The sequence below is a fragment of the Rattus norvegicus genome, chromosome 6, assembly GCF_021556685.1.
Source record: "Rattus norvegicus strain SHRSP/BbbUtx chromosome 6, alternate assembly SHRSP_T2T, whole genome shotgun sequence".
Taxonomy (NCBI): Eukaryota; Metazoa; Chordata; class Mammalia; order Rodentia; family Muridae; genus Rattus; species Rattus norvegicus.
In genome coordinates, this window is record NC_141539.1 from 95038670 (window position 1) to 95053300 (window position 14631).

The window sequence follows — 14631 nt, forward strand, 5'->3', positions numbered from 1 at the left end:
TTTGTATATCAGAGCTCTCCTGCCGGGACGGGGGATGCTTTAGACATTGGCAGCACTAATTCCTTTGAAAGTAGGGGTACAGGTGGAGAGAAAGGTCATGTGAGAACTGCCTATGGGGCAGCTAACCTTGGACCTCAAGAAACCCTGCAGTTGAGCCATTTCCTTTCCCAACTTGGACAGGCACAGGATTTTTAGGAGATGCTAAGTCTCCAGTGAAGGGCGCAGTTAAGGCCGGGTGCCAATGAGCTCATTTTGAAAAATGTGTCACGGGGGCGGAGAGTGAAAGTGGATGGGGTGAGTGATGTCTTCTCCCAGCCTGACTGCTGACCACAGACAGCCACTGTTGGCTCTACCAGCATCAACTGATCATTCGCATAAACTAGTCTGATCAAAACGGCACTGTACTTGTTAGCAGCAACAGCAGCAACGCAAGTAGACTCTGCCCTGTACCTGGGCAAACCGTGAGGTCAGGATGCAAATGCCTTTGAGACACACAGGGTCTCAAGAAAATTCGGCTCACAGACACCCATTCCCTGGAGGTTGGGAGGGATGTACACTACAAGAAACGGTGAGCAAACCCAGAACTGGAAGACACAGGAACCTAGAAACAGTGACCTCACGTGGGAGGTAAGCACAAGCCCTCTGAAGGAAGGCAGAGACAGGAATTGACACTCGGCAAACACCAGTTGAGGAGCCCAGTGAAGACTCTGTATCCACACAGAGAGAATGGGTGGGACATGTTTCTGTGATGCGAGAAAATGAGGTGTAGGCCTTAGAAGTGGGGGACAAACAATCGAGGGCATAGAAAAATCATAAAGTAGAAACATCTTCATGGTATTATGTCATGAAGTTACAGCTTCCTGAGAACGGATGACTGTTTGCCTTTCCAAACATGTATATCTTTGATAAAAATAGAAGAAACGACAATTTCATTAATAAAATAGTAACATGGGTCATAGTAACAATGAGACTTTTAAGATTACTGTTGTTGGGGCTGGAGAGATGGCTCAGTGGTTAAGAGCACTGACTGCTCTTCCAGAGGTTCTGGGTTCAAATCCCAGCAACCACATGGTGGCTCACAACCATCTGTAATGTGATCAGATACCGTCTAATGGTGTGTCTGATGACAGACGCAGTGTACTTATAATAAATAAATAAATAAATAAATAAATAAATAAATAAGTCTTTAAAAAAAAAGATTGGTAGAGCGCTTGCCTAGGAAGCGCAAGGCCCTGGGTTCGGTCCCCAGCTCCGGAAAAAAAAAAAAAGAACCAAAAAAAAAAAAAAAGATTACTGTTTTTTTTTTTGTTTTTTTTTTGTTTTTTTACTTTTTTTGTTCTGTATACCTTAATTTTTGTCTAATGGCATATATTGCTGTACAATTTACAATGAAGGTCTTTTTCTAAAAATAACAAAAAGCACCATGACCCTGCTTATGATGAAATTAAGCATCTATTAATCTAGAGAATTATTCCAGTCCTAGAAATGAAATTATCTCTGTCTTTAATAGCAGGGAGGTAGAAGTGAGAATGATTTCTTTAGGACTTTTAAGGCACAGTACTTTTAGATCCAGATGATCTAGTAATTCTTGGTCTGAGTCCTAAAGACGTCAGAATTTGTGAGATAAACACACAGGGTCGGAGTAGTTCCTGAGATGTGGGTGGGGAGGAGCAGGATGGCCAGTCCAGTGCCCTGGACTCTCAATACAGGTCAAGGTTATGGCGGAGAAGTCCAAGCATCGCGACCAATTAGGGAGCAGGCCAGGCACTGCTCAGACTCCATGTCTACCCTGCGCGTGGTCAGAAAAGCCTTTCGGGGCCTTGGCAGAGCACGAGATTCACTGGAGGGGGAGTGAGAAGAGCAGCAAGATTCTTATGAAAAAGGTCGAAGTCTGGACACTGGCTTTGGCCATATTTTAGAAGAAAAATGACTTTTTTTTATAACCATGACACACATACACACACACACACACACACACACACACACACACACACACACACACACACTCACACACCACTATGGACCCGCTCTGAAAAGACAGCAGTAACAAGACAGTATCTCAAGGGATACTTTAACCCAAAAATCCTGCCTTTTTAAAAATCTCATGCTAACTTAATATACCATGCTGACTACTACAGATGAGTATTTCCAAATCATGTCAGGTTTGGTTCTGACAGAAGGTAACCCCTTCCAGTTACAGAATTCTGTAGTCCTGGGGTTGGCTGGTGGAAGACTGTAGACTTGAGCACATTTTTATTGTGATCCTCAGAAGAGCAAACTTTTGCTCTTGGATTAGTGATTCCTTTGAAATGCACTGACAGCACTGGGTCTTTTTCTAAAAGAAAAATGACATATCTCTTTAGGTTCTTGAAAAGGTTACAGCAAATCCTCCTTCTTTCCCTCTTAGAGCCCGTGGTTTATCACCGAGTGAACATCCAGCCTAAACTGCATTCTGATCCCCAGAGTCTTTGGCTTCTACCACTGTTCTGAGGCAGAGTACTAATTTGGTCACCTCTGAAATTACTTCCAAGAAGAATCATTACATCTTCAGGAACATAATTTTATCCATAGAAAAGTTGCATTATATATGTTTAAGTCAACTAGGAATTTGCAGAGGTCTTGGGAAATCAAGCTCCACACATCAAACAAACACTAAGTCGTTTAACTGTCCATTCTGGTACATCTTTGTAATCCCAGTCCTTGGAGGCAAAGGCAGAAGGATCCTTGAGAGTTCAAGGCTAGCCTGGCTTACTTAGTGAGCTCCAGGCCACCCAGGGGTAGATAAGAGATCTTGTCTCATAAACAAAACCAGAGCTAGGAAGCAGGCTCAGTGGATGAAGCACTCTCTGAGGGAATTCGGGGACCTGAGTTTGAATGCCCAGCATGCTTGGGAGTGGGAGTCCCCTGTGATTCCAGTGCTTTTACTGGTAGATGGGAGGTAGAGACAGGAGACTCCCCAGAAGGCAAAGACTGACATTCAAGGTTATCCTCTGACCTCCACATATATGTCATGGTGCATGCATGCTTGCACAGGCACAGACAGACAGACAGACAGGCAGACAGACATACACACAGTTTTTAGAATAGCATTAGGATAACAAGCTGCAGGAAAAGCTAAGGATCCAAGCTAATGGCAGAAAAATCAGACACTAGTTCTCTAGTCTGATCTAAGGACCACCATGACTTCCCCCAGCCTGGGGATAGAAGATGAGGAAGGTGAGCAATGGGGGGAGACTAGGAAGGGAATCTTCCCAATTCTAACTTTGCCAATGAAGATTCTTTCTGGACACAAAATCAGCCTTCCTTAACATTTCACTCATCTTTTATATCCAGCCTCTGTTTTGGAATACATCTATGAATCTTCCCAATTGATAGAGCCACGATCAAATCAAAATACCACCTTGATCTCATGAATTGTACACATTTGCTTTCCTCACTTGATGGAGGGGAAAGTTACAGAAGGGGCACAGCTTATTCTGTTTCATAGGTTACCGGAGAGGCTCTGAGAAGTAAGCTGTCTAAGGTGGCCGTGCATCACTCACGTTATCGTTGGGGTACAGCACTCTGGAGATATTCTCAGCCAGGTTCCGGTCCAGCACAGCCTGAATGTAGTCTCCGACATTAACTGTAAAGAACGTAGAAAAGCACTAAATAGACACGCTGCCATTGTTGGAGCAAGTCTCTCGAGCTCATCCAATGTCCTCCCATGTTTAAACATCAAAGTGTTTCAATAAACTTCAACACTGGGCTTCCCAGGAGAGTTCAATGCCAGACTGAACTATGGCTTTAAAAATGTCACCCCAACCACAAAGTGCAGCAGGTGGGCGAGTTGGCCCTGAGGTCATGAGAGTAGGAGAAGGGGCCCTGACCCTCACTGGCTGCAGCACTTAGGAGAGTAGGCCCTGTCCCCCCGACCTGGGCATAGTGATACTTTGTCTCAAAAAGCAAGACAAAACAATAAACAAACACAAACAAACAAACAATTATGCCTTCTCACTTCCCAAAGACCAAAGATCAGAAACCCAAGGCTTTTTCCTTAACCTCAATGTGTCTCTAACCAGCCATCAAGTCGCAATGTACACAAAGAGAGCAGAGACCGGCTGTACGTACAGTCTTGAAGGTTAAAGTCATTGGGTGCTCGGGCCGACCAGAGGCGCATAGTGTTCACCGTGTTGTTCATATACCCAGGTACGGGGGTGTCGTACGGCAAAGCCAGCACCACCTGCGGGGTTAAACATCAGCAGTCACCGTGGCTCAGGTAGGATGACAGAGGTTGAGCAATGGCTGGAGGCTGCACTAGATCTCTAGTCCTGACTGCATCATGTCCTCAAACTGTGTAAGTCCTGGGAAGTGTGTCTCAGGACTGGAGGCAGTGTTGGAGTCACCGGGTTGCTGATCCTCATAGCATTTCAATGTTGAATTCCTATGAGCTTCTTGCCCTGAAGGTGGACACCGGAGGGGACCACTGTGGGGTTAGTGGTAGAAAAGGGGTTAAGATGATAAACTACAGTGTATAAGCAAAGTGACGCCCACGAATGTGACGCCCTGAAGGGCAGCAGCCATGCTCTGTGTAAGGCATTCAATGACCTGATGCTAAAAATAGGCTAAAATTCAACAGAACAGCAAAATGAGAGAGGAGCACCCCACACGGCATTTGAGGTGTGCTGTGCTCGCCAGCTTTTGTGATGTTGCAGAACACTATTTTAGTGACTCCTGTGGTGATCTGCCAATTCAGGTGAGAATTAGCTGAGCTGGGCTCGAGGTGCCAGCTTTGGCAATTCCAGCCCCATCTTTGTGACAGCATTTCAGACAGAAGGACTGGGATGTGACCTGCTTCACGGGACATTTAAAATTCACATGAAAAACGACCCATTTCCATTCCTTGTCTCATTAGCATCAAAGTTCATGGAGGAGGAACGACAGAATGACTGTGTGGGAGGATGTGATGCCTTGTTTGGTCCAGCCCACTCCATGTAACAAAGCACCCTTTGTGTCTTTCACAAAGAAGTAAAGGTCTTTGCAGATCTTTATACATACTTTCAAGCAATTTGTCACCAATCAGGAGAGGTCATTTGTAAATTAGGAATGACTCCTGCTTCTGTTTCTTTAGGGGTTATAGGACTGATTAGAGCCTCGAATACATAGGCATGGGGGAATTTTCCTGAACAGAACACCAATGGCTTATGCTCTAAGATCAACTGACAAATGGGACCTCATAAAATTGTAAAGCTTCTGTAAGGCAAAGACACTGTCAATAGGACAAAAGGGCAACCAACAGATTGGGAAACCGACCCCACATCTGATAGAGGGCTAATATCCAATATATACAAAGAACTCAAGAAGTTAGACTCCAGAGAACCAAATAATCCTATTAAAAATGGGCTACAGAGCTAAACAAAGAATTCTCAAATGAGGAATGCCGAATGGCTGAGAAGCACCTAAAGAAATGTTCAACACCCTTAGTCATCAGGGAAATGCAAATCAAAACAACCCTGAGATTCCACCTCACACCAGTCAGAATGGCTAAGATTAAAAACTCAGGTGACAGCAGATGCTGGCGAGGATGTGGAGAAAGAGGAACACTCCTCCATTGTTGGTGGAATTGCAGACTGGTACAACCACTCTGGAAATCAGTCTGGAGGTTCCTCAGAAAATTGTACATGGTGCTACCTAAGAACCCAGCTATACCACTCCTGGGCATATACTCAAAAGACGCTCCAACATACAACAAAGACACGTGCTCCACTATGTTCCTAGCAGCCTTATTTATAATAGCCAGAAGCTGGAAAGAATCCAGATGTCCTTCAACAGAAAAATGGATTTAAAAAAATGTGGTACATTTACACAATGGAGAACTACTCAGTTATTAAAAACAATGACTTCATGAACTTCTTAGGCAAATGGATGGAACTAGAAAAATCATCTTGAGTGAGGTAACCCAGTCACAAAAGGACACACATGGTAAGCACTCACTGGTAAGTGGCTTAGCCTCAAAGCCTGGAATACCCAAGATATAATTCACAGATCATATGAAGCTCAAGAAGAAGGAAGACCAAAGTGTGGATGCTTCTGTCCTTCATAGAAGGGGGAACAAAATACTCATGGGAGGAAATACAGGGTAAAGAGTGGAGCAGGGACTGAAGAAATGGTCATCCAGAGACTGCCCTACCTGGGGATCCATTCCATATGCAGCCACCAAACCCAGTCACTATTGCTGATGCCAAGAAGTGCTTCCTGACAGGATCCTGATATGGATGTCTCCTGAGAGGCTCTGTCAGAGCTTTACTGATACAGATGAGGATTCTCGCAGCTAACCATCAGATTGAATTAGCACAGGGTCCCCGGTGGAGGAGTTACAGAAAGGACTGAAGGGGCCGAAGGGGTTTTCAACCCCACAGAAAGAACAACAATATCAACCAAACAGAGCTCCCAGAGCTCCTAGGGATTAAACCACCAACCAATGAGTATACATGGAGGGACCCATGGCTCCAGCTGCATATGAAGCAGAGGGTGGCATTGTCTGGTATCAATAGGAGGACAAGCTCTTGATCCTGTGAAGGCTCATTTCCCCAGTGTAGGGGAATGCCAGGGTGGTGAGGTGGGAGTGGGTGGTTGGGAGGGGAGCACTTCATAGAAGCAGGGGGAGAGAGCATAGGAGAGGGGGGTACCTGGAAAAGGGATAACATTTGAAATGTAAACACATAAAATATCCAATTAAGAAAAAAGGAATGACTCCTGGTTTAAACAAGACTTGTCCTTCTGCTCCTCCCAGCACTACAGAGGCAGTCCGAGGGAACTTCCAGGGGCTATAGAGAGAATGCGTCCCCTCAAACCTCACCCCAAGGCTGTGTATCATCTTTGGGATGCTCCAACATGTTCAGAACACTATAGTGTTTCCAAAAGGTATGCTTTAGTCCCTCAGAATGTCCACTTGCGCAGAGCAGCGCTGCAGTTCACATGAGCCCCTCCTTGTCCCTCTTCTTCATAGGTGGCACCCTGTACCATGAAGACGTTCCTCTTCTTCCTGCTGCCCCCTTCCTCATCTTCCCTAGGTTTGCTCGGACACATCACTAGCACAGCCAATTCTCTCTGGAATCCACTTCCCTAGGGACCTGAATTACATAACAGCAAAGAGCTCCACTTGCTGCAGGCCATTCCCTTCATTCTCAGAGCGTGTCTGGCCTCATGCTCTCTGACCTCACCACCTATAGATGTGGGCGATCCATAACATCCTGCAGGGTTTCGCCTAGCTCATGTATGTCATCTCTGACCCACAACCTTGGTCCTCTAGATATAGAAACAAGTACTTTCTAATCGAATTTCTGGATTCTCCATGAAAACAGAGAGGTAAGCACCCAGAGGAGCTTTGTAAAAACAAAATGGCTCAGTGGCGGGCCCTATCGTGCCATCGGAACACTTCTGGTATTGATTGGGTAAACGTGGATTGATCAAAAGCTAATGAAGTTGTAGGCACCAAGCTCTATCCCACATACTAATTTAATACCAAATATGTGTGCAGTTTCTTTTTTTTTTTTTTTATTAACTTGAGTATTTCTTATATACATTTCGAGTGTTATTCCCTTTCCCGGTTTCCGGGCAAACATCCCCCTAATCCCTCCCCCTCCCCTTCTTTATGGGTGTTTCCCTTCCCATCCTCCCCCCATTGCCTCCCTCCCCCCAACAATCTAGTTCACTGGGGGTTCAGTCTTAGCAGGACCAAGGGCTTCCATGTGTGCAGTTTCTTAGACTGGATTAACTGGTCTGTTTGCAGCTCATAGGACAGCAGTTATGACCAAGAATTTGTAACTTAGACTGTGGCTAGATATTTAACTGACACGAAGAAAAAAACAAAATAAACAGAGCGGATTTACCTTCAAGCCTGAGTCCTTGTCTATACCCTACATAATTTTCTTCGTGTTAGTGTCTCCCCTGCCATTTGACAGGCCACATGAGGTCACATTCAGATAGGAAACATTTGAATGTCTTCTTTTTTCTGAACTTTGTATACCTTTCTAAGGACTAGCAAAATGGACCAGTAGTTAAAAAGGAAATCAGCTATGAAGTATGCTGGAACATTTCATATGTCAGGACATTATTTCAGTGGGTTTTCGGGAAGGGTTTCAAGAATGACTAAGGTAGACATCAGCCCAAGAGCATCTCCATAAAGCGAATACGTCAAGTGAAGCTGAGCTGATTGGACCGAGCAGTCATTTGCAGGAAGCTATGACAACAGAGGATCACATGCCACAGGACTAGCTAGGATTCTGTGACAGGGCCACATGCAATAGAATAGTGGGACAAGTGCCCTTGAAGAAACTGAAGCATCCCTTTTCTAGAAGTGACCTGACACAGATCACAGATCCAGCACAGCACGGGGCTGAAGCCTGCATCATCTTTTGAAAATTGCAGTGCTACAATGTGCAGTGGGCTGAGAAAAGGCCTTTAAATCACTCTGCTTTGGTATCAAGAAACATTATAAACCAGGAAGCTAAGCATCCAAAGAGCTCATCGTGCTTAGTGCTATGGAATGGAGTAATCTTTGCAAGCCGACTGCAGGCTGGCCCTGGTAAATCAGCTAACCTCAGGGAAGCCGCCTCCCTCTTGGCCTCAGCGCCCTTCTCTCCTAAGGAACAGGCAGGCACTATGAAGACGACAAGCATGTTCACGCATACAGTTCCACTCTGCTATCTGATACATAAGATATTACTTTATCCCCTCCCTTTACCCCCTTCTCCTCTCTCCCTTACCCTCCCCTCCCCTTCCTTCCTTCAGTATTTTTTTTTTTTGAAACACAGTTTCTGTACAGGCTGGTTTTGTGTGTCAACTTGACACAAGCTGGAGTTATCACAGAAAGGAGCCTCCCTTGAGGAAATGCCTCTATGAGATCCAGCTGTAAGACAGTTTCTCAACTAGTGATCAAGGTGGGAGGACCCAACCCATTGTGGGTGGTGCCATCCCTGGACTGGTAGCCCTGGGTTCTATAAGAAAGCAAGCTGAGCAAGCCAGGGGAAGCAACCCAGTAAGTAACATCCCTCCATGGCCTCTGCATCAGCTCCTGCTGGCTGCCCTGCTTGAGTTCCAGTCCTGACTTCCTTTGGTGATGAACAGCAATGTGGAAGTGTAAGCCGAATAAACCCTTTCCTCCCCAGCTTGCTTCTTGGTCATGATGTTTGTGTAGGAATAGAAACCCTGACTGAGGCAGTTTCTCTACATAACCCTGGCTGTCCTGGAACTGTCTGTTCACCACACTGGTCTCCCCCTCCTGAGTGCTGGGATTAAAAGCATTCATCCCTATTCCCAGCCAATGCTTCATTCTTGATATTGTGTACACTGCCGTGAACAGTGAGTGCTATATACTGTGCGCTCAGTGTAATGTTCACCATGCTGTGCAAAATAAAATGCTTGTCCTGAGAGCCCGATTACCTGGGTGTCGACCCACTTTGTTCCTGCCTGGGTATGCTCTACTCTTCCGTAGAAATGCACAGGCAGCATGAATTCAGGACGAGCCTTCTCCCAAGGGTTTCCATGCCTGAGCCAGTCATCTGCCTCCTCTACCTGAAAATGGACAAGGTTTAGAATTCACTGTTCAAAGGACATAGTCCTAGCCCTTCAGTTATACCACAGGAAAGATATCTTTTACCCAAACTCAAGAGTTCTGCTTTGTAATGAAAGGACACTGGGTCTCCTAACCTCATTTCTTCTTTGTCACTATTACATCCTAAGACAGCAGTGGCCTTGCTCATTGACGACGACATACATGTTGTATGTGTGACTGTATTTCTCATGGCAACCCTAGAGGAGCGAACTATGATCTCAATCTTTTCAGAGAGGAGGAAATGTGACAGGTCATGCAGACGGATGATGACAGAGCTACGATCGACTTCAGTTCTGTGGTTCAGAGGCCATGCCTTCACATCTGGGAGGTGGTCTAGGGTAGGGATCTAGATAGCTTGGCCGATGTGAACAAGGTGTTCCCCTTTCTTCTGCCATCAAGAAACAAATGCCCAGGGGACAGGGTAGCACCTCATACCTGTCCCTGCCCTGCTCCAAGCCTGAGTGGCCTTTACTCTTGTGGGGATACACTCTTAAGTGTCAAAGAAGCAGTTGACCAGTCTTAATGCCATTACACGTTGGCTTCATTTGCCCCACCCCAAAATGGCTGTTTCAGTTTCCTGTGGCTAACAAATTTTGTAAGGAGCCCTGTTTGCTGATTTTCATTCTGAGTCCCTTGCTGAATCAGAAAGGGATCGGTGAACAGAGCTTAAAACTTTCTCAGGCTGGTTTCTAAGGTGTATTAAAAGGTAGGAAAGTCACGGCTACAGGCTCATTACAGCAGGCCAAGGAGGAACCACAGCTGCTGTGGAATGGGCAGGACCCTTCTTGTCTTCACTTTCCGCCTGTGGATGAAGAAAGCAGGCTGTGAATTTAGACTTTCACGTAACCACAAGGATCTTTGCAAGCACTAATCGCTGAGGTATATGAATGTGTGGAGCAGGTGGGAGACGAGCTTTGATCCCCACATCCAAGTGGGTTTTGGGACTCTATCCCATCCGAGAGGCTCTGGAGCGATGATTCATAGCATCTGTGGCTCCTGGGAGTGAAAGAGATGGCTTCCAGACTGAGCATCTCCATGGAGGACTGACCAGTGGACTCCAGTGAGGCAGAAGTCAGCTCTGCCATTGTACGGCTGATAGGATTTCAAGAAACACTTCCTCAAATGTGGGGCGCAGAGGTGAACTCGTAAACAAGTGCCAAGAATGCTAACAAGTTTTGCTTCCTCAGAGCATAAATGATTCAAAAAACATGTCTGGGGAACTCCAATAACTCAGTAAGGATGACTAGAGGCTGGCTGGGTAGTGGAAACCATGACTGTAATAGGCTTGGCACAGGTTCTAAGAGGCGGAAGGGACATCCTGTGATCGCCTTTCTGCCTCTTGCCAGCCTTCTAATGGCATCCCTCTCTTCCTTCCAAGAGCCAGGTGTTTTCATGCGGGACTATCTCTGATAAGGTTCCACATTCTGTTAGAGTTGTGGCAAGTCCAGAATTTTAACTGTATACTTATTTTCCTCAGAGGTTCAGTCAGCACACTTTATGCAAATGTTCTTTGAATAGACTCAAAAGTTTAAAGTCCACCAGCCTTCAAAAATCTTCCCAGCTGGCGGCTTTGAGTCTCATCAGCACAGTCTGTATTTGCTGTTGGAGGAGCTGGGATGCAGGCAAGCAAGGTGTGGGAGGGCTGGGTCTGCAGGCGAGCAGGGTCCAGGCTAACAGTCTGACACAGGAGAGCAGAAAGCAGGTGATCAGGGAGCAGGAATGAGACCTAACACAGTCTGAAGGGCCACAGACTCCCTGGCATAGTGTTTTGTCTCCACGGAAACGGTCTTCTTACCATGTGACCTATTTTACATTTGCCCTTTGTAACTCCATCTTGGGAAACAAATTAGGTGGTGAGCAAAACTGTGTGTCCTGATTCGTTGTTTTTAAAGTCATGATTAAAGAAGCGTTGATGTCTAATGGGGCTAACTTTGGAATTAGCAGGAGCTTTTGGTATTTCTCCTTCTCTCCCCTTTCTGCTCCTCTCTTCATCTCTCTCTTCCCCCTCCTCCCATCCCCCCTCTCTGGACAGGGTCCCATGTAGTGCAGGCTAGCTCCAACTTGGTAAGCAGTGGGGGATGATCATTGATCCTCTGGCCTCCACCTCCCTAGTATTGATCATCACAAGTGTGTGCCGCCACAATCTGGTTTATTTGATGCTGGAGGCAGGGGGTCAAACCCAGGGCTCCGTGCATGAGAGGCAAGCATTTTTATCCATCTATAGCCCCAGCCTCTCCTTTTAAAATCAAGGACGTTGAAACCTATACCTCCTTGATCGACAGGATTAGGAATGAAATTGGTAGGGGAAATGCATCTGAGGAATTCTAGATTTATTCGCTGAGTTTCTTTAATTCTTTTACACGTCAATAGCTTAAAAACCAAGAAAAGAAAGTCTGAGGCAGTCTAGAACACAGAGAGCACCACACAGTCTACTTTCCAGGACTGAGGATGGATGCATTATAGTCCTTTGGTGAGGTTGTGTGGAAATGCCGGCCATATTGGAAAAATCTCTGCTAAACCCAGTGCACAGTGTAGAACTCTAGCTACTTCACCTGGGGAAGGAAATCGATTCTTTCATTTCTATAGCTTTCTGTGTTTATAAAAGCACACATTTCTTATGGAATACGAGGCATGTGGGAGAACAAACAGGAGATAATAAACACTATCCGCAACCCATGCTCCAAAGATAACTAATGCTGAAGCCTTCCTATACAGTTTTCCTATATTTTTTAAAAATAAAGATTGACTTGTTAATTAAATTTATGTGTCTGCATGAGCTTATGGGTATCACATGGATACCGGAGCCCGTGGAGGGCAGAAGTAGGTCACAGATGCCTTGGAACTGGAGTTCCAGGTGACTGCAAGTCTCCACATGAGGAACGGAACCTGGTCCTCTGCATGAGCTGTACGTGAGTCCACCATAAATAACCTATTCCTGAGCCACGTCTCCTGCTCCTGGTGGGTTTTCCTTCCTCACCTACTTCTCTTTCCTGGCCTCTCTCAGACACTTTTATTCAGTCCAGTCATATAATTCTAGGTCTTTTTTTTGTCCCCAAATAACATAAATGCTTTTATATTTTAATAAAACTTCTCAAGCTATGTCTGTTTGTGTGCCCACTCTGCATGCTCTCCTAGTAGTTCTGTGAAATCGGCATCTCCATTGTGAAGACCAGAAAGCCAAGGCTCACTCTGCAACGATCTTTCTATGCAGCGTGGAAGTTAGATCTCCATCAGAAATTAGCGCCAAGTCCTTCCTCTATTCCAGGTTGCCCCACAGCTTATTTTCTTAGTGCTAGGTAAAAATACACAGCTCTTGTCCTAAGCAAAACCTGGAATTTCACTTATAGTTTACACGTCTTCCATTCCCAAGAGCCTCCTTCCTAAACTTGGCTTTTCACTTAAGGTTCCCACCAAGTCTTTGGTTCCTTACTTAGTGGCCAAGGACTGGGGAGAGGGACAGTGAACTGGAGCCCCTCAACCGCACCTACGCTTCTCATGTATGGTTCATTTCCTCACATAGCCCATGATGAGCTCCGAGCCTTCTGCTGTTGGGCCCCAAAGGGTAGCACACTTATAGAGCACAGCCTTTAGAAATGCAGTTTATACATTTTTTAAAAAATAATGTGTGAATGTGAAACACAGAGAGGGAATGGGCATAGTCTATACTTAAGATCGGGGAAGGTTCATAGTGCCCTTGACTATGGACTCAAAAAGCTACCCGAGAGGAAAGAAACCAATATATGAGATTTAAGCAGGTCTAACTACAGTGATCTGGATAGATTAGTGTATGTTTATATAGAACACAGTATTAAATATGTGTCAGGTTTATTTTATAACAGTCAACAAGATTCTTTATAGGACATTCACTCATGTATCATATAAGACAGTCATGGGCAGAAGGGCGGATGCCCATGTACTGAATGTGGGTGCAGAAATCTGTGGACACGAACCCCGGTTTACCAGTAACGCGATCTGGGGAAACTCTACTTTGGAAGACACTCGGTTTCCCATCTTGTACATTGGCAGTGCGCTTCTTACCATGGAGAACTGCTCAGGAAACCACAGTTCTAACCACAAGCCTTATTTCGTGTTTCTGTGAACTTTGAGACAGAATATTGCACACAAGAGCGGCCCACAGTCAGGGCTCAGGGGTAAGTATTTTCAGAGTTCCCTTGTGAGGCCTCATTCTCCATGCAGCAAAACCCAGTTCCCTACCCAGCCCTCAGGAATGCACTCACTACAGGCAGACCCTTATGGTGATTCATTGAAGAATATTTTTCTTTATCACCACACGGTATTGTTATCACTGTCATTTCATAAATGGTACAGTCGGGAGTTAAAGAGGTTAAGAAGCGGGCCATGAGCCAGCTAGTGAGAGGCAGGCACCGTGCCAGGTGCCCTGGATCTGGAGGTGAATGACACACACACAGGCTGTTTGCTCAGGAAACTTACCGAGTGGGGAGCTGACTTTGGAAGTGTCCACTGTTGTCAGCCGAATGCCAGAGAAATCAGGGAAGTGCTGTATGGAAGTCCCACACTATTCACCCGCCAGAGCACAAAGAAAGAGGCTCAGGTGACAGCATTGCATACCTGCCACCCTTCTCGGATCTTCTGATTGAAGATTCCATATTCATAACGGATGCCGTATCCATAGGCTGCAAGCCCCAGCGTTGCCATGGAGTCCAAGAAGCAGGCTGAATTTGACCACGTCGACCAAAAGACAGAACCAGCGGACTTAGCATCAATGTCAAATCCTCTTTTAAAAACACGGAAGCCACAAAAGTCTTCCCTCAGGCACAATTTGTTTTGCACACAGAATTGCTGCATGGACTTTGCTGTTTTTTTTTAATAACTTTTTTTTAAAAGATTTATTCATTTATTATATATAAGTACACTGTAGCTATCTTCAGATACACCAGAAGAGAGAATCGGATCTCTTTACAGATGGTTGTGAGCCACCATGTGGTTGCTGGGAATTGAGCTCATGACCTCTGGAAGAGCAGTCGGGTGCTCTTAACCGCTGAGCCATCTCTCCA

The 14631-nt window shown here is 45.5% G+C and overlaps 1 protein-coding gene across 1 annotated transcript in view; it reads right to left on the reverse strand.

The window, feature by feature from the left end:
• Pygl (glycogen phosphorylase L) overlaps positions 1–14631 on the reverse strand; it is a 36986-nt gene that overhangs the window by 11296 nt on the left and 11059 nt on the right. Inside the window, 4 exon segments of the mRNA NM_022268.1 lie at positions 3543–3625; positions 4111–4222; positions 9424–9555; positions 14186–14289. Of these exon segments, the coding sequence (NP_071604.1) occupies positions 3543–3625; positions 4111–4222; positions 9424–9555; positions 14186–14289 (431 nt within the window).